This window comes from Fringilla coelebs (assembly GCF_963513975.1).
Source record: "Fringilla coelebs genome assembly, chromosome: 10".
NCBI lineage: Eukaryota > Metazoa > Chordata > Aves > Passeriformes > Fringillidae > Fringilla > Fringilla coelebs.
Genome location: NC_140036.1, coordinates 16,024,688 through 16,044,363, shown reverse-complemented (window position 1 = coordinate 16,044,363; position 19,676 = coordinate 16,024,688). Strand labels below are relative to the sequence as shown.

Sequence of the window (19,676 nt, the reverse complement as noted above, 5' to 3'; positions counted from 1 at the left end):
AATCCCTGCTCCCAGATGAGTTGGAAGGGGCTGTTCCCCGTTCCCTGTGCCCCGGCGGGGCTGGCGCTGCCCGGACGCAGCAGGGCGCCCGCAGCCCCGGCCCGGCCTCTCCGGACACTTTGCAGAGTTACCGCAGGGAGAGAGCCCTGCCAGGCGCGGGCAGGAGCTGCGGGAAACGACGTCCTTCCAACAAGTAAATCATCCCCGGGGGAAGAGGAGGGACCAGAGCTATGCCGGGACAGCCCATAAAGCGCGAGCTGGGATCCTGGAGAAGCTGCCGCTCATCCAAATAGTGAGACTTCTAGGGAATGTGGTGTTTGTAAAGCAGAAGGTGAGACCGGCATGAGGAATGGGGGAGGACAGCAGAGAGAAACTCAACTTATTTAAATGCAAAGCCCCAAACCAATGCAGTTTCACCTGAGCAGGCATCTGGGGCTGAGGAGGCAGCTCCTGCCCTCCCAGAGGTGTCCTGGGCTCTAAGCAGTACCGATACTTGCATCTCTACCTTGGCCCACAGGACATCCAGGATGAGGAGGAGCAGGAACAAGGCAGGAGCAAGTGCTGGCTTCCTGGGACACAGCCACCCACAGGCTCCTCCAGCCACCTGACATTTCATCCTTCTCCCATCATTCACCCATACATCACAGGCTGTGATAGGGAGGCAAGTAGGACATGAAAGGAGGGGGAGGTCTGGGGGCTTGTATGCAGTTGTGCTCCTCCACCTCATTACCAGAGTCCTTATTGCAGCTGTCTGTGACAAGGCAGGACTCAGCTGAGCAGCACTGTGAAGTTCAAATTTGCTACTGCACATCAACTAAGTGATAGTGGAGCTGCTACAGAGCAGCCCTGATGGAACAGGACAACAGCCTCCCTCCAACTGCCCAAGCTCACCCATGGCCACAATGCCACAACAGCATCATGGCTTTCAAGAAGACACAAGAGAAGGTGAGTGTTCAAGCTTCAACATCTTTATTAATGCAGACAGCACGTAATCCAGAACCCCACAAGAGAAACTGAGTGTTCAAGCTTCAAAAATACTTTATTCAAGCAAACAGCAGGTAAATCCAGAAACAGTTTAGCACCCCACAGCAGTCAGATGCCACAAGTGAGCAAGGCATCCCAACATCCCAGTAGTCACGGCTGTGCTGCCTAGCCAGGAGACAAGCTTTGTCTTTTGTCTCTCTCTGCTGGCTATAAAGCACAAGATTAAGTTTGACATCAAGATGCATGCAAACACCACAGTGAGGACTCCCAGACAGCAGCTCTTAGATGCCATCCAGAGAAATGTCACTAGAAACTAGAATGTCAGAGAAAACATTAACACAGACAGGGCTGTAGGAAGTTAGAGAGTTAAGAGAAGTTAAGGAAGAACAACAAGTTGCAATAGCCTGGGCATCAGGTTTCTAGAGACTGATGAAAATCCAGCCCTCCAAGCTGGTGAGCACTGAGCTCAGTAACTAGGCTGGGGGCCAGTCCCTGCCCCGTCCTTGCAGAGCTCCAACTGAACAGTATTCTTTCCCTCAAGGACTACTGCTGGGGCTCAGGTCACTCGCTCAGCTTAGGTTTAAATGCCAGATCAAACTGCAGAGTTTAGGTTAAAACTAAGCCGCGGGTTAGGTTTAAATGCCAAATCAAACTGCAAAGTACAGGCAACAGCCCCTGGGAACAGGCAGCGCGGTTTAGCAGGTGCCACACATCAGCACTGCTCAGCCCCAGGTCACACAGCAGAGCGGCACCATCAGAAAGCTGACACTGATTTTCCTCCCTCCATTCAACACCCAAGGGGGCAAGACTGGAATTTCCATCCAGAACTGGAGAGTGAGAAGCCCATGCACACACAGCAGCACCCTCTTGGTGTGGCCAGCCTCTCAAACTGCTCCATGTCCCCATCCAGAGCAGTGACCAGGGCCCTCCAGACAGCTGTCAGCCCCAAGCCCTACATTCACCTTTAATTCCTCAGGTCTTTGTAACTAATTTGAAGGAAGTTTACAACACCACAGAGCACACAGTCTAACTTGCCTAGTTTCTACTAAACACTCAAGCACCACTCTTGTGACTGAAGGCAGGAAGCCAATTCAAGACAGCACAGCTATTTGAAACAGTTCAGCCTATGGAGAAGGAAGTGTCTAAGGACGTACATAACAGACCGAAGATTGTATCTGCATCACCACAGGAGAGTGAAATAATAGGACTGCAGGAAATTAATCCATGTTAGATACTAACCATCAAGCTTCGCAGATGACATTGCGTGATAAGCATAGAACAATTATGGGAAACACTGTCCCCGATAATTACGTACACCCATAGTGCAACATATGGAGGTCACTGCCTCCGATATAACACTGTGGTAGGCAAAAACTACCTTGTTCTTTACACATTATGGGAGACACTGCCCCCGATAATGTCAGTTAGGTTTCATGATACATAAGGTACTGGAAGTTTGCAGGAAGCTGCCATTTAAAAATTGTGCCGATGCCTAATCTGATGAACAGGGAGTTTCTGTGTGTTGCCACAGGTGGAAGTAGGGCTACACAGCAAGGCCCTCTGCTGGGACCAGGGCCAGGAAGGAAGCTGTGTTCCCTGTGAGAGCACACAGCATCCAGAAAGGGGAGCAGGAAGGAGTCTGAAGCCCACAGAGGGGCACAGACCCCACACGGGAGACAAATTTCTAGTATTGGAATTTCCACCCAGGTTTTCAGCATTTCAAGGATTGCTTTGGAGCGCAACCTGGAGACTCACTACTACCAGGTTTGCATCTTCAATTTTCTTCCAGAGGGGTGTTTTCGCCACAGAAAGCTTAACTGCTAGTTTTCCAAAACTTTTTGAGGGTCTTGTTTTGATTACTTTAAATGCAAAGTTCCAGTATCATGTTTGATTGTAATAGCAGATGCTGCTTTATTCAAAAACGACAGTATAACTGTCATAATTATGGAAGGCACTGCTTCCGATAATTATCTTCTATAAAAAAAACACACCATTTATAGTGAACACTGTCACTGATAAATAAATAAAGAAATAAATATCTCAGTGCCAAACAAGAGCCAACCTGCAAAATGACATCAGTCAAACAGAGTTTGGCCAGCAAGAGACTTGATTTCACACAAGGCCCCTGAAGCAGCAAGGTCTGAAGTGCCAGTCTAAAGACATTTCTGCTGCAGGACTTGCTGATGTGCCAGCTGAGGATATCAAGGGGACATTGGATAATCTTTGGGTCATTTTCCCTGGGTATTGATATCTGCCTTGGCAGAAGCAAGCCTGCAAGATGTCACTGGGACCCAGCTGTTGAGTACAGGCAGGCAGGCACTTCAGAGCTTGCTGATAATCCAGCACTTGCAGGCTATTACTACATTGTTTAATTTTTGAACTGCAGCTCCCTGCCAGAGAAGGGACCCTTGTTACAAATGTCCAGAGGAATCCATTCCCTGTTTTGTCCCTAGGTTTAGGTGGCCAGCAGTTAAAAGCCTGACTAGATGAGGTACCTCCCCACTCAAGGTACCAGTTCAGGAAACACCTGAGCTCTTAGTTTTTAAGTACACTGGAGTAGCTGTACACGACTGGTTTGGACTGAGGTTAGGTGGGAGCCTGGTCAGAGGAGACTTCATGGTAATCTTAGTACTACTTTAAAACTGCCTCCTATGAACTGGTCAAGGTGAGATTTAAATTTTACGCTCAGCTTTGGTCAAAAACATTTTGTTGCCAGAATATCTACAGGAAAGTAATGCCATGTTAGGGAATGGGTTTCACTTAGGTTCCAGGGGGTTTGGTTTGGTTTTACGATATATAAGGTACTGGAAATCTGCAAGAAGCTGCCATTTAAAAATCATGCCAATGCCTAATCTGAGGTACAGGGAGTTTGTGTGTATTGCTATAGGTGGAACTAGATCTACACAGCAAGGCCCTCTGCTGGGACCAGGGCCAGGAAGGAAGCTGTGCTCCCTGTGAGAGCACACAGCTCTCCTGTACCTTAGACGGGTAATCCAGGTGGTGTTTGCCGTGTCTATATTTCATTGTCTGTATTCCAGATATCGCCCACCAAAGCATTGGCAGCCCCTTTAATGGTCCAGGTCGCCAGGGCCAGCTGCTCTTTCAGCTCATTCACATCCACGCCGGTCTTGTTGGTTGCCAGCTGCTCCAGGTTCTCCAGCAGACTCTTCAGGGTGTGGCTGCCTCTGCCGAAGAAGATGTGGCGGAAGGGAGCATCTTTTGGTGAGAGGTATGGAGAGAGGAAGTCGTATTCCACCTGAGTAGAGGGGCAAAGAGAGGGTTATACTCTCGCCTCCCAAGCTTTTCTTTCCCGATCTGCCCCAAAACAAGCTGCCAACCTCTGACCCCCTCTGAGCCCTTTCCCACAGCAGCTCTGCAAGGGCCAGACCCTCTCTCATGAGCAAGCCATCACATTGCCACTAAGCAAGTGGAAGAGACACCAGCCTGCACAGTGCCCATGACCCCTTAGGGAAAGGCCCATCCCAGCCAGCACTGTCTTCCTTTGTGAAGGAAGAAAAACCAGTTGAAGATACCCACTTTCATCATCCTGTCATTCAGGGCTCTGCGGACAATCCTGTTTTCCCTGTCACTGTTTTCGATGTCTCTTCTCAGTGCATCTGCAGCTCGCTGGAAGTCTCCACGGGCAAAATACAGCCAGTTCAAGGTCAGCCCCAGTTCCTGCAAGGGAGGAGCTGTTAGCAAACCTGATTTTCTTCTTTTGCTGCTCTCTTACCAAGAGAAAGTGTTGGGCTTTTTTTTTTTCTTGGCAGTTTAGCCAAGTAGCAGAACAAGTTCCTGGCAGGCTCTTCTGAGGTCACTCCCTACCCACAGTTTCTTGTAGATTTTCAGCAAAGGTGCAAATGAGATGGAAAGCTGCACTATGCTGTGAATGATAACCAGAGAAGAAACTGTTCACATCCATTTCCTCAAGAGCTCATGACATCCAGATCAGCTAAATCTGTCTGCCACAGCTACTCTGCCTGCACAGCTCTATAAGGAACGTCTATTCTGGCCACACTTCACTACCCTTTTATGTCTAAAGGGGAAAGGTGTCCATCCTGCTGTATCCACTGGCACAGGGCCTTATTAGCACATGGGCCCCATAATCATCAGGGATTTGGTGAACTCAGAGTCCTTCTAACCTTCACATTGCCATTGAAGTGCCAAAGCTTCTCCTGGAATGATAGCAATTCATCACTGTATCTATCTAAGTCCAGAAAGAGCTCATGGTCATGGGTCATCCTGAGAGCTATTTGTCCAGCAACTTCTGCAGCAGTACGCATGAGAGAATACAAGTTGGCAGTCTTCCTTTTCAGGTTAGCCAAAGTGTCCTCAGTAGTGCCCAAAAAGGCATACTCGTCACCTTCCTGCAAAAAAGAAGGTATTGAAGTTAGCCAAGAATGCTTTTCCAATTACTTTTTTCATCCCCCAAAGGTACTTGTTACCTCCACCCCATCCCATCTCCCTGTTCTGCTTAGGAGCAAAGACTCAAATGGCAAAACTCCAAAGCACTGGGAAGGGAATGGAGCTCTTGTATCTCATCCCTGACAGCTTCCATCGACCAGCAAGATATTCTGCTCAGTACTTACTCAGGGCAATGATATCACTTCCACAATGCCCTCTGCTTGCTGAGCAGCAGGCTGTAAAACAGTCATTCACTGATGCAGCAACAGATTGACCTCTTTCTATTGCTTTTGCTTCTGATTCATTGACATCTGAGCCTCTAGAAAGGCAAGTGACCCCTCTCCCCAAAAACCTGCAAGTATTCAGTACTTTGGAACAGAGGCTGTAGGCCAGCCTTGTCCCAGAGCAGTCTTGACAGCAAGTACTGCCACAGCCATCAGGTCAGAGGCTGCATCTCCTCCCTCTGAGAGGTTCTTGCAAGGACATTGATCATGGACAGCACCTTTTGCCCTGCCATCCTGGAGATCAGATATCCTCTGCATGGAATGAGCACACCAGGCAAGCACACATTACTTACATCGTAGAAACCAAAGGAAACCACTGGGATTCCTGAGTAGGCCAGAAAAGGGAACGCTGCATTATCCAGATCAAGAGGAACGCTGCAGAAAATAAGCACTGAGCAGTTACCAACTAGTCTGGGCACCCCAGGAGAAAAGCTACAAGCTCTACAACTGAAGCTCTAAGACAACAGAACTCTAGACAAGGCTGTTCCTGTCCTGCAGGAAGGTGGCTGGGCTGCCTCAGCCAGCTTGGGGCAGCACAGTTAGTGCTGTACTGTTAACACTTGCCTAACCACACGTCAGAAGGTAGAGCCCACCCCAGACAGCAGTATGACACTCCAGCAGAATCCATACTGTTTGCTCCTTTAGGGAGATCTGCTATCTCCAGATGAAAGAGATGAATTACAATACTTACACTTTCTTTATCCAGTCAAGGCCAACTCTTTTGTCCAGGTATCTCGAATCGTTTGCGGGGTCCTTTACCTGCCCAGAGATGAGAATCACTGAACTTGTTCTGACATCTGCTTGGGCTTCTGGCTCCATCCTGGAGCTTACACTGCTGTGCAGATGCCAGAGTCAGGCCTGCTACCCTGACCTTTCTCCACACTGGCACATCTGCCACTGAACTGTGGCATTTGCTGATTTTAGATTCTGCATGTGTAAACTGCAATTCCCAGAGCCCAGCTGATTTCAGACAGGGCCCCTACAGAATCCCAGTTTTTTTCCTAAATGGGTCTTTCTCCTGTAAAGTGGGCAAAGTGATCCAGCACAGCTCTGTCTGCTTTCAGTTCCCCCTTAAAACCACAGTCACCTTGATCAGATCAATGCCCTTTAACTCACCCTCTTCATAGTTGTCTCCAGCACTGAGTACAGCAATGGGCTAGCAGAAATCTTGATGTCTTTGGAGCCTGCAAAAAATGAAAGGGTATTTGATATAACTGACACAATCGACCACTACAGCTAGAGCTGCCCACCCCTCATCTGCAGCTACAGTTGTCAAAGGACCTTCAATAGACACAGGACAGTCTACTGGGATTTAGCAGAGTTGACTCCTCAGGGCTTAGGCTGTACCAGCCTCCCAGCTTCAATGACAGCAGGAGAATAAATGGAGTCATGCCAGTCTTCAGCCAAACACCCACCAGTCACCTCTTGGCACAGCCTCCATTCCTAGAGGTTAAGGGATGTCTGTTGAAGCTATTCTAGTCCCACCCACTTTCAAGAAGTACTTGAAAGAGTAGCAGGTTACCCAGGACTGCAGTATCCAAGTTGATGTAAGTGAAGGCTTTGGCATGCAGCGTGGTGGAGTACCCCTGGAACAAAACAAGTATTTGAATCATGAGAAGTAGCAGTCCAACACCAGAATGTTTAATCCACAGGAAAAACTGCACAGCCATCCTGCAGAACTCTATGAAATAACCAATACCTCCAACCACTCGGTAGCACCCACAGCTCCGTACTCTCCCGCACTCCAGCTAGCGAAGATAATGCTGCGCCGTGGTTTGTAGTCATCTGTAAAGAGAGAGAGAGACTCAGAGGTCTGCCCTTTCCCCATGGAGATGCAGATTAGCACTGCAGGCCTGGGATGATGAATTGCCTGCTCCTCAGACAGCGCTGCTGCAGAGAAATGTGCCCGTCGCACGGACACTGTACCCTGCCCCCACATGCTGCAGAACTGTGCAGGAGAACAATGCTGTCTGCATTTCAACTCTGTTTTGTTTAGCTGCCTGAGCCCAAAATTAACCCTGGAGACAAGTGTGCTCACACTGACTGCCACCATGCAGTCTCCCCACTGCCCCAGCTGGTCAGACACTTCATTTTCCCACTTTGGGCCTGGCTGTCCAACAGACAGCTTAAGTTTAAGGTTTGTGTCCCGTGTTAACCAAGGGCACGCTGGTAATTGAGCCATACCAGATACAGGCAGGCTGTCCCTCGGAAGTGAATGCTCATTTCAGACAAACTGCATTGGACAAGAAACACCTTATCAGGAAGCTTTGTCAGATTCCCTACACCTTCTAAAAGGACTGCTTTGCAACTGGGCTCTCCAGTGTTAACACACAGAGAGCTAGACCTGCATCACCGCCCACCCTCGTGCTTTTGTTCACAAATATTTACCATTTTTCACCATGTCTGAGATCACACGGGCAAGTTCCAACAAGATGGCAGTGCCAACTCCAGCCTTGGCTGCTCCTGGCCCCCAGGAGTCTCTCTGGGCTCCGAGCACAATGTACCGGTCTGTAAAGGAGACAAGATCAAGACCTGAGCTGCAAGCTTCAGACTGCAAATACCATTTATGAGAAGAGCAGCTTTCAGCTTCTGTATTAGGAAGAGAGTCTGCAGTCTGATCCCTGAATCTGGCACACTGAGTGCTCTCATTAGCCTTTCCCTGGCAGCATGGTTCAGATTTCTCTCTGATCCTCAGGGAAGGCCTTGGTTCTGCTGAGAAAGCTGTCATCTGTCTGGGAGCAGCTGTCCCATTCCAATGACCACAGAAGAGGAAGGGTTCCTCTCAAAACTGAGCCACAATGCAGCTGCTGTTACCTGGTTCTTCAAATCCCTTGATAACACCAAAGATGTTCAGAATCTTCCTATCCACCATAACGTTGTTCACAGTCAGTTTCACTGTCATCTTGCTGCTGCTGCTCACTGTCACCTTACATCCCATGATATCAGCTGTCCACTCCTCAAGACATTTGTATCCATCCATTTTTCTGAGAGAAAAAGAAGATTCCTTTGAACTCATTATCCAGCTCTGACCTCGTTTAGCTACTGTGTGGAAAATGCACACCTGCAACTGCAGGTGCAACCTTGTTCAGGGCCTGCCTCGGACAGAGTTTGCAGTTCTGTACCACTAATTATGCAGGGAGGGGTTGAATGCAGAGGCCAAGAGGAATCCAACATCAGGTTAAGTGCAATCTTTAAGGCATGAGACAAGGACACAAGTGACTCTTCTCCAGCCAGTTCCAGAACATGCTCCCTGCCACACACAGCAGAGAGCAGCAGAGCTCTGTCTCACGGCACCTCACACCACCCTCAGTCCTGACAGGAGGCCACAGCACCTCAGCCTGCATGACAGCAGAAACACTTACCCAAACAGTCTGGCTGCTGCTTCTCTGGAGATAGTTTGAACAGGAATTTGAGGTAGTCCAGAAGATTCCACTGGTGGGAACTGGGTGTGGTTGAAAGAAGGGAAGCCTGGGGTGAAAGGGTCTCCAGTTCCAAGGTGGGCCTGTGAAAAGCAATAGGAGTTCTCAAGTCTCACCAGAGTCCAACAGTTTTCCTCTACACAAGGGCACTGCTGGACAGCCCAGGCTGCAGCCCCCAGCCAGAGAGGTTCTCAAGAACAAACAGGGGAACCAGTTACATACTCACATGTGCAAAGGGGACATAGGAATCTGCCTTCCTGTCATTTGAGGGGCCTGCGTACATCAGAACACCAACTGCTCCCTCCTTTCTGGCATTTGCAACCTGCAGCAAAGAGAAACATTAAATGTACATCTGCACTGTGAGCAAGGGGAGTCCAGGCAAGAACATGGAGAAATGGTGTGAAGGTTGTCCTTCTCAGTGCCCAACTCCACCACAGATTTTAACAGCTACTTGACAGATACACAAGGCAGCTGAATCCTAGCAGCTCAGCCCTACTCCAGGCAAACTGTGTCTAACATCCTTTTGAACAGTCAGGACACACCACAGTGTCTCACTCTATGATTCTTTCAGCTCATACTTGCTCCTTGGAGCAGCTTAAAATGTAGTATTATTTAATTTTGATTATGCCCCATCCATTTTCCCAAGATGAGGTTAGTCTCAAGACAAGCAGCCACTGGAGGCTCATCTTCACATGGAAAATGGTGGCAGAGTGGACTAGCCAGGTCCCTGTTTAACACACCTACAACCCAGCTCTGGTATGCCACTGGTACAAACCGTCTTGTACAGCTAGACACCAGTTTGGAAAGTGGGAATGGGATTGGAGAGCCAGTGACCACATTTTTTAGAAGCACTTTCTGGCTCTGCCTGTCTCAGATGCCTGCAGACAAGGCTGAGTCCAACTGCAAAGGGTCCTTCGCCCCAGCCTCCCCAGAAGCACCCTTCTGAGGGGCAGCTCTAGGTCAGATATGGAACAGGCTTGCATAGAGAAACACTTGGATCCTTTAGCCTGCTTGGCTATTTGGTTCTGTTCTCTACAGAGGGAACACTACAGCAGCACGCATGGCCACCAGCTGGACCTAATACCAGCACTGCTACGTGGTCCAAGGAACAGCCAGCAAGGGCCCAAGTGGCACACTGCAGCCAGACTTTGAAAGTATCTGGCTACAGCAGCAAGAGGTGTCCTGGAGACAAGGCTGTCCTGCTTCTGGCAGCCTTGTGGCTGTATCTAGTGATATTAGCCAGCTCTGCTCCCAGGCTGGCTCCCAGCTCCACCACTCCAGAGGTCTGGTTACTCCAGCAAACTGCCCGAGGCCAAGAAGAATTGCACCATGAACAGTAACAAACTCTGCTCAGCCTCAGTGTCCAGACCTGCACGTGGAGCTTCTGTGCAAACAAGCAAGACCAGGCTTGCAGAACAATCTTACATACATGAGTTCTACAGACCTAAAAATGACATACCTCTGCACCTCAAAGGTAGGAAGCATGGCTTCCTGCTGCCAAGTCTAGCCAGGCTTTGGGGCAGACACTGCTTACCTTCTCAGCAAGGGTTATTTTTCCAGCTCTGAAGATGAGTATAGCTCCATTCATTGAAACACGCAAATTTTGTATCTTCTGAAAATCTTCTTTCCGTCCATAGTTCACATAGACAGGTTTGCCCTGCAACAGACACACTGGTTATGAATGCAGCAGTCCTAATCAGTGAGATACCTGAAACAGCCTACAGTCACTGTAACTGTGACTCCTGTTAACAGCAGGGAGCTAGAGCTCAGCAATGTAAACTGATCCAGTGCAAGACGCCTGTTGGAGCAGCACTTCTGCCAAGGGAACCTGTCTGGATTCCAACAGGGAAGTTTAAAGTTACTCCTGCATCTTGCTGCAGTAAGAATACTACGTGGGCCCACTCCTCTCTCCCACTCTGACCATCCTACCCAGCTCTCCTAACTGGGGAGGGCTTTATACCTGTTTTAAAGGGACTTATTTTTTAAGTGTACAGACACATTTGCAGGATTCTCCTGCAATCACTTACAGTAACTGTGCCGCTCTTGCTGTATGCCACATATGCATCAGGACTCTCCAACTCTTCTTCACTATCTTCTATAATGGACACTCGGTTCCTGCTACTGTTAAATGTAGAGAGACAGCGTTAAACTCTTTCACACAAGAATTTAATTAGCTCAGTACTCTGAGTTAGTATTCTGACTGTATTCAGTCTGCACTCTAACAATTCCCATCAAGTCAATGGAGCCTGAAACAGGCAGACTCATCCCAGCACTTCCAAGCAAAAATCTCTGCAGTTGGTCAGAGACATTAATGAAGGCTGATTTCTAAGACTAGTAGCAGAAAGAAAATCTGCTTCCAAGTCTCTCAGTCACCTCCTAAGAGAAGCTGAGCAAACTCATTGCCCCTGATAAAAAGGGGAAGTAAGACACGAGGGTGTGAGCTGTCAGACAACACAATGCCTGTTGACACCCTCCTGAGCTACTGCAGGAGCCACTGCCAGGCGTGCAGCCCTGTCAGGGTGACAAGATAGAGTCACCTATGCTGGTTTTAGACACAGGGAATCTGCCTTTCAGCTGAGTTTTCACTCAATTTTGTTTTCTCTCCACTTCCCAAGCATACTTGGAGGAAACAGCTCCCCCAGGAAACATCCAGACCCTCTGGATTTAGAAAGCCTGAAAAGAGGCCGGAGCAGTTATTGCTTGGCTAGATTGAGGTTGACTTTGCAGAGTGGTAACTGGCTCACAATTTTCACATCATTTTAAGCAGAAATCACACGTTTGCTCAAGACTACAGGTATCCATGTGCTATATGGATGAGATGTGCATCTCTTCTTTAACATACCTGCCTTTATCCTGCAGCCTAACGTAGTGCTCATCGTTCCACACGTCATCCAAGCGGAAGCTGGTGAACTGGTCATGAACGTGGCTGGCAGTGCCCTCATCTTCAGCCTTGCCGGCTTCAAAAGAATTCTTACCTTCTCTTTGTCTGTAGGGAACAGATATACATATAGCTTAGACTTCAGCACCAGGCTGCACTGCAGCCTGTAAAGCCGTTTAAGCCCGAGTTTAAAACATGCCACCTTACACAAGACCCTTGCTCTCCAAACGAGCCCAAGTTCTGCTCACAGGCTGTGCCTCTCTCAAAGCTCTAGATAAACCTTCTGGAACCGTTACCTCAGGTTGGCCTCAAGACGTGTAGCTGAGAGTTTAGAGGACAACATGTTTCTTAATTCAGGCCAGTATAAGATGCGTGGTCCAGGAACCTCTTCTTCCTCTGTTCCATCATCTGAGAAGTAAGATGCAGTAGGAGTCATCTCGCAGTTGCCGCTTCCATCCAGACACCTGTTAACCCTCTGCATGCGTCCACGATAACTCAAGTAGCCGATCAGAAACCCTGGGGACAGAACAGGTATTTCTTTGTGCTGCAGAAAGATGACTGAACCCCGCCACACAGCTTCAGAGCTGAGATACATCTCTGCTCTCACCATTTTTGATGAGCTGGTTTACCCAACGACAGACAAATATGCAGCCTGACATTTTGCCTGAGCTGGCATGTTTTAAGGGGCACTGTAAATCTGATCTTGCACTTGGCAGAGTCCCTCCAGCACCACTTGGAAAGGAAAATGCTCACTTCAGGCCAATGGCATTGTTAAAACCTTAAGAGACAAGTACCAAAGGCTGTACTCATCTGTTGACCTATATCTCTACAGCAGTGTTAGGAGTTAATGGTGGGAAAACCAAAACTTTGACATGGATCAGTTTTCCCTTCAGCTAAGTCACAGTTCTCCACAATCAAACTTCAGAATTCTTTGTGCCAGTGCTGTACCATAAGTCTGATCTAGACATACTTAGTGACAAGAGGCTGTGGCCTGGATCCCAGTTGTTGAATTATCTCGGAAAACAATACAGATTGGAATTTAATAAATTCAGATTACATTCAATACTGGCGTCCACTTCATGCAGTTGCCTCCCACCCTTCCTTACCAATCAAAAGGAGGAGGACAGCTGCCATGATTACGAAGCAGAGGTTCTTGCCATTCCTCCGTGGGGGAGGCATGCTGGCATGCAGGTGCTCTGCTCTCCCAATTTCCCCTCCTTCCTCCTCATCAGCAGCCAGGTTCATCTCCACGTGGCTGTTGTCTCCATCCGTTTGCCGGGCAATGCTGAAGCGTGTGTATGATGTTGGCTCGCCACTAAACTGTGTGGAAAGGCAGTCAAGAGATGGAAGAGTTGGCTACACCAGCCCGCAGTCCTTGCAGTCTGCTGCACCTGTGCTCCAGCCCAAACACTGCTGGTCCACCTGCAACTGCTCCACTGCAGCGACCATTTGGGCTGTCAGTAAGTCAAGATGGATGCTTTAAACACAGTGAAGACTCAGACCCACTCAGGGTCTCCAGAGTCTATTTAGATTCCATTTACCCTGCACGAGTTTGGAGTCACACTGATCAGCCTAGCCTGGAGTCTTACAGATATGAAGCGGCCAGTGGCACCAGCATTTCCCACGTGACCCCACGGCTGAGGCTGATTCAAGCAAAAACTCCTGGTTTTAATCAGCAGAGCACAGATAAGACTTGACTGTGTACAATATACACTTTGATGAACACAGAGGAAACAGAAAGCAACTGTTCATGGGCCTTTGAGCCACATCCACTTTGATGTAAATACTCTCATCCAGCACCTGGATAATTTTGTATTAAACTGCCCTATGGTTACCCTTAAATTACACTATTACACATGTGGTAGTATTACAAAGCAGCTAGACTGAAGAGAGATGACCCTTGGGCATTATGCTAGCTAACATGAAAGCTGAGGCTACACCTCTTGCACCCACCAACAACTGGCACTGCTTGACAGGTTTTTACCAGTGCCCAAGCAGAGCTTTTAGTCTGGAGCTCGCTTTTCTAAACAGGTGCAAGGCACAGCCCAGCCTCCCACAGAACAGCAGCCCATGCACAAGGCAGCTGCTCAGATTAACTCAATTCCAGGCATAGCCAGGCACTGGCAGAACCACTCTGCTTCCATTAGAGATGCTGAAATTGCCTGCAGCCACGGTTCTACTGGAGAGTAGAGTGAGACTGGCAAAAAGGCCAAAGGAACAGCTTTGGGAGCAGCACTCTCCTGTGTACTGGAGAAGCAGCTGGTAACAAGCACCCAAGCCCAGGTACAACCTCAGCAACTCATCCACAGTTCTCAGCTCTCTCTCAAACTATATGTCAGAGCTGGAAGTGAAGACACCAGATATCTGCTTGCTTGGGCAAAAGAAACCAATGTCATTTCAGACCTCCAGTTCCACCCACACTACCCACAATGAAGTGGCTGCCTGCTCATATTTTGGAAAGGGCAACACTGCAGTCTGTCATAACACTCTCCCAGCTCAGCTGCTCCACAGCTTGGCTTCCCTCACACCTGAGGCATGTCCTCACACAGAGGACATGCCCCAACCCTACATATCATCCATTCTTGTTTAGAGACCAAACCACCACACTCTCAGTTGTAGCCTTGAGTCATTTCACAATCCAAGCTCTCTAGGACCAGCAGGCTTGGCTGAACAAGTTCCTGCACATTTGTTTCAAGCACAGGTTGCTTTCAAAAGCTGGACTTGTGGTTGAACTCCCACCCCCCAAGTAACAATAGAACACATGTTGATTGTCCCAGTAGGCATTTGAATGGCTTCCTCAGCAGCACTTCCTTCTGCAACTTTATTCAAGGCCCGCCCCCCCTTTCTTAACAGCCCTCAGAGACCCAAAACATGATAGCAGCTAACCCACCAGCACTAGTGTTTGAGCCACTTCCTTATCATGGCCAGCTACTTGCAGTGACATCTGGCTCACCACCCACACAGCAGCTCCTAACGCTGCTTTGGATTCATCTTCTCCAAAACTGATAAGTAATGATATTTTTTTAAATAAATATAGCACCCTACTCATCAAATATCTTTCATACAGTTCCATCAACACAGCCACCTGTTGCACAGTTTAGCTATACTCAATTCTACAGCTCATGTATATTCAAATATACAACGAACTACATGGAAAAATATAAAAATAATAATATATATATTATTATTACATATTATATGTATATACATATAATCTCATACACAGATGTTGTTGAACCTTTCTTCTGCAGTATCATCAGCCCACCAAGAGACAAACAGCATTGAGGTACCATGTCTTACCAAGTTAGAGATTGCTGCTCTGGCATGATCCATTGCCTTCTGGACAAATGCAAATCAACTTCACCAAAGCCCTAGAAGTTCAGAATACAACAAGGTTAGGCTGTTCCCCTGCCACTACATTACACACCTGAGATCAGTTACTGCCACAAGTGCACTGCTTGCCCATGGATTTTCTGTGCATACTTCCACCTAAGTCACTACATTAGTGAACCTGCATGAACCTTGAATACAACCTAGAAGTTCCCATGGCAATGATCAGCTCCAATCAACTCTTTCTGTTGAACTCTGGGCATACTGACAGGCATACAAACCAGGAATACAGTCTCCAATGGCTAAATTCTGCCAGGGGTCTTATTAATGGTGGGGACATCTCCATTTAGGGAGTGCTGGCAAGAGGCATTTACTCAACTGCCACCACGGACTCTAGATATCTAAGGTTCCTGGGCTCTGTCTCAATGACAGGAAGAGTCCAGCTGGAAAAGAGAAGTCACATAAGGCAAAGCAGCACAAACTCCAACCCCGACAAAACACTTCTAATACGAACATCCCTCCTAGACACCTATGTTCTCTACAACTTTGTGAAGGTAATTTTTGTCTTGACAAGTCTCTGAAAGTCGCTAAGAGCATCTTTCCAAAATAATTTCAGCAACCTTTAAAATTCTAAGTTCTCTGCAAACAGCAAACATATATGAAAGGTAAACTGAAACTGATTTACTTCTCCATTTCCTCCTGAAAAAGATTTGCAATTTAGCGAGTGACCACAGGTGTTGAGGTTGGGAGCAAGCAACCTGAGTATGCCCTCAGGCGCCGCTGCTAATAGGTGCTTTGGTCTTCAGGTGCACGTGGATTAGCTCTACACCCGGGAGATCTGCAAGGTTTTATTTGGAGATCAAAGGTTACCAGTGGCCATTGCTTATTTCACCTTTTATTTAGGGCAAGAACACGTGGAGGTGAAACCCCGACAGATTTGAGAAGCCTTCCCCAAGCGACAACCTGAGGCCGCAGGCTCCCACCAGGGCACGAGTGGGCTGAGCATGTGGAGGGTCTGCTCCGAGGGAAGAGGCAGGGAAGCACAAAGGGCCTGCGGGCATCGCACCCGGCAGGGATGCTGGCCGGGAGCGCGATGCCTCCCCGAGCCCCTCCAGCCAGGCCCCGATCTTTGAGAAATACGGCAAAGAGAAGAAAAAGACAGAAAAGCGAGCACGTTTGAGCAGCCACCCCGCGGGGCTGGGCGGCTCCGGTGTCGCCAGCAGGGCCCAGCTGCGGGCCGCCCGATAAGCGGCGGGCGATAGGCGGCCGGCCGCGGGCACGTCTGCCCCGTGCGCGCCGAGCGGGGTGGCCCGTCAAGGTCGCGGGCGCTGCCGCATGCGGCGCGGCCCCGGGCGCCAACAGGGCCCCGCGCCGCCGCCGCGGCTCCCGCGCCGCCTCCCTCCCTCCGTCCCTCCGTCCGTGCTCGCCTCCCGCCCCGCTCCCCGGCCTTCCGCTCCCGCCGTGCCGCGGCCCCGCGCCCGCTCACCCGCAGCAGCTCCAGCGCCGCGCCGGGCTCCTCTGCGGCGCCCGTAGTGTTAACGCGCGCCGGGATCGGGCCGGGATTGGCCCCGGCGCGGCCCAGCGCCCGGAACGCCCCGATGGGCAGGACAGCGCCCCGCCTATCGCTCGCTCCCAGCACGTTCCCCCGGCTGCGGCTGCTCACGCTGCTGCCGCGGGTCCGTGTCCCGCCGCCCGCTCAGCCCGCCCCACGGCTCGGGCTGCCGCGTGCCCTGCCCGGCCTTGCTGCGCAGAGGGAACGTAAGGAAGCACAGAATCGTAGAGGAGAGCTCCGAGATCATCCAGTCCAACCATGAACCCAGCACCACCACTGTAACCGCTAAACCGTGTGACCCGGCACCTTTTAAGCACTCCAGGGGACACGACTCCATCACCTCTCTAGAAACCTATTCCAGTGCCTGAAATGCTGAAAACCAATTTTCTAATACCTAATCTGAATCTCCCATCTCAGCTAAAGGCCATTTCCTCTAATCCTCTCACTGTAGGCATAGTAGAAGAGACTGGTCCCCTCCTCACTATGACCTACTTCATTTATAAAGAATGACGCTGCTTGCTTTATAAATTGACTTTAGGTGCCCTTGGTACAGTGGAGGAGCCACTGTTTCACTAGCTGCACACCAAGTCCCAGTTTCCCCACAGGAAGGGCTGGATGTGGGACAGGGAGATGAGGTTAATAACTCTTCATGGGAAGGCATGCTTGTACCGCAGTAGAAGAAGGAATAGGTCGCAGATTTAGCATTCTCACCCTCTCAGCGTTTTGAGGGATGAGGGCAGGAAAAATATTTTCCTCCCTGGGTGGTGCAAACAAGACACAGGGCTTGCTCTGGCTTGGGAGGCTCTCAGCACCCTCAGGTCCCAGCAAGTCTCATGTGCTCAGGGCTGTCTTTTAAGATCTGAATGGGCAGAGACACCCGGGGTGCTTTTCCTTTGTGTTGGGCTGCACAGATTGCTATTTCATTTGTACTACAGGAAGCGTGGCAGGTATTATCACTTCCAGCCTCTAAACACAAGTATGGACAGCCTGCATCAGGACTGTGAGAGAAGGTCTCTGCTTCCAGCCTCAGTCCTTCAGCTCAGGGCATCCCTCAAAAGCATGTCACAGCTACAGAACGCTTGAAGGTTCGTGTGTGCACATGTTCTGCAGTACTGTGCTCATCTGTCCCTTGCTCATTAGAAAAATAAATCAGTAGGCCCAGATTATTGCCTCAAATCCTTTCCCAAGAAAGAAGGATGGGAGCAGAAAGTTTTAGTTTGACAGAACACATGATTTGCAAAGAGGATTATGTTTGGTGAAAGCAATACATTCCTGCGCTGATAAAAGGGGGATTAACTAGACCTGAAATTCGGCATGGAGGCCTGGAGACAAGTCTGTAAAGTGTCTCTCAGGCAAAACGTGCTGGCAGACCTGCCAGCTGTTTACCAGAAGAGGTCTGAGCTGGGCTCCAGTGCCCGGGCTCTCTCTTCTCTAGATTCACCCCTCACCAGCTGTGATGATGCCAGTTATGGGAGAGAAATCCATTGTCACTTGCCATGTGACTGACCCGTGGTACACGGTGCTGGCTGGTGCCTCGGTGGAAGCCCAAGGTTTAAGCGGGTTCAGAAAGAGTTTAGATCAGGCCTGCAGGCCGGAGGCTCCGCTCATTTCTCACCACAACGGCCTGGATGCAGCCTGCTGCTCAGGAAAGTGTAACCCGGGGAAAGCAGCCGCACCTCTGCCCTGGTTTTTTTATGTTCCTCCTGGGCTCCCCCCACCAAGCCCTCAGCTTCCTTTACCTGTGCACACCGTGCCAGGCGCAGGGCGGCGATTCCACACGCAGCTCCGCCAAAGGAGGGACACCTGCAGGGCGCCCAGGCTCCGCACGCTGCCCGGAGCGATGCCGCGCTGCCCGGGGAAGGCGGCAAAGCGATCGATTCCGCCCCGCGCCTCCCTTCCGGCCGTACGGGGGAGGTGCCGCCCCAAGCCGCCCTGCAGACACTTGCTGCAGGTGCTTTCCGTCCCCAATCACAGCTGCGTGTGCTCGGCGGTCAGTTCCCCATTTCTACATGTGCAGGAAAAAGAGACAGAAAGCTGACATTCTAGAAACTCGGGCGTTTTTGCACCTCAGCTGGTTTTGGTGGTAAAATGCCTTAAAATGAGGGTTCTTCAAAAGCAGTGTTGTGTACCCCTGAGGAGTGGAGCGCCCTTCACCTTGCAAGTGACTGGGAGTTGGCTGGCTATGGGTGCCTGGTGGCTGGTGCCACCTCTCTCAGGGACACCTGCTGTTCACACGGAGATGCCTGTGCTGCTGGCAATACCGAGCCCAGAAGCTCAGGCTGCCCAGAACAACCAAAAATCTTTGTGAGGAACAGAGAGCAAAAAACTGGGAAATAGATGAAGAGGAAAAGAGGATGTAGGATTGGTTATTGCTGACTTCTGATCTGTCTTCCCAGCATCAGGGTGTTCCTCTTCATTGTGGTTTGGCAAGCCAAACTATTTGGCTATTTTAGATGTCCATGTGTCCTCTGTACTCACAAACTGGGGGGTTTGTGAGTCCTCTGACTCGACTCAAATGACTCCACATGCTTTTGTACAATATCTTATGATGTGCCAGTGTCCTTCCTCTGGGGTGCTGAGAACATGTGATCAAAATACGGTTTCACTTCAGTTTTGCAGCAGGATTTGGTGATCCTTGTTGGTCCCTTCCAACTCCGAATATTCTGTGAAAAGCTGTTTTTCCAGCAGCTTATCCTGAACAATGTTGTGAGGTGACTTGAACAGTTCTATGGCAAGAAATACTGCAACTAACATGGCTCTTCAGTCTGGAAGGGATGGAAAAGCTGAGAACCAAGTGCTGGAGTGTGGTGCTGGATTGGATCTGC

At 49.6% G+C, this 19,676-nt stretch overlaps 1 protein-coding gene across 2 annotated transcripts; it reads right to left on the bottom strand.

Annotated features, from left to right (window-relative positions):
- Nucleotides 1-952: 952 nt before the first annotated feature.
- On the bottom strand, nucleotides 953-18,707 carry TFRC (transferrin receptor). Of its 2 annotated transcripts, none has more exons than XM_084212560.1 (19): nucleotides 18,591-18,707; nucleotides 15,270-15,340; nucleotides 13,076-13,289; nucleotides 12,266-12,485; nucleotides 11,934-12,077; nucleotides 11,119-11,212; nucleotides 10,626-10,748; nucleotides 9,318-9,413; nucleotides 9,035-9,174; nucleotides 8,487-8,656; nucleotides 8,061-8,180; nucleotides 7,372-7,457; nucleotides 7,195-7,258; nucleotides 6,789-6,856; nucleotides 6,364-6,431; nucleotides 5,966-6,047; nucleotides 5,127-5,351; nucleotides 4,522-4,662; nucleotides 953-4,240 (listed from the first exon to the last, which is right to left on the bottom strand). In XM_084212560.1, the coding sequence occupies exons 2-19, from the start codon at nucleotides 15,300-15,302 to the stop codon at nucleotides 3,998-4,000; spliced, it is 2,331 nt and encodes a 776-aa protein (XP_084068686.1). In that variant the 5' UTR covers nucleotides 15,303-15,340; nucleotides 18,591-18,707; the 3' UTR covers nucleotides 953-3,997. The 2 variants fall into 2 exon arrangements, with proteins under 2 accessions (XP_084068686.1, XP_084068685.1); XM_084212559.1 differs by lacking the exon at nucleotides 18,591-18,707 and adding an exon at nucleotides 16,786-16,885.
- Nucleotides 18,708-19,676: the final 969 nt, after the last annotated feature.

Excerpts from the sequence above, each read along its gene's own strand:
- TFRC (XM_084212560.1), bottom strand. The coding sequence starts at position 15,302 with ATGGATCATGCCAGAGCAGCAATCTCTAACTTG. Across the intron at positions 8,181-8,486 it reads CAAGGGATTTGAAGAACCAG|ACCGGTACATTGTGCTCGGA; the intron begins GTAACAGCAGCT and ends TCTCCTTTACAG. Across the intron at positions 7,259-7,371 it reads GTGCTACCGAGTGGTTGGAG|GGGTACTCCACCACGCTGCA; the intron begins GTATTGGTTATT and ends GTTTTGTTCCAG.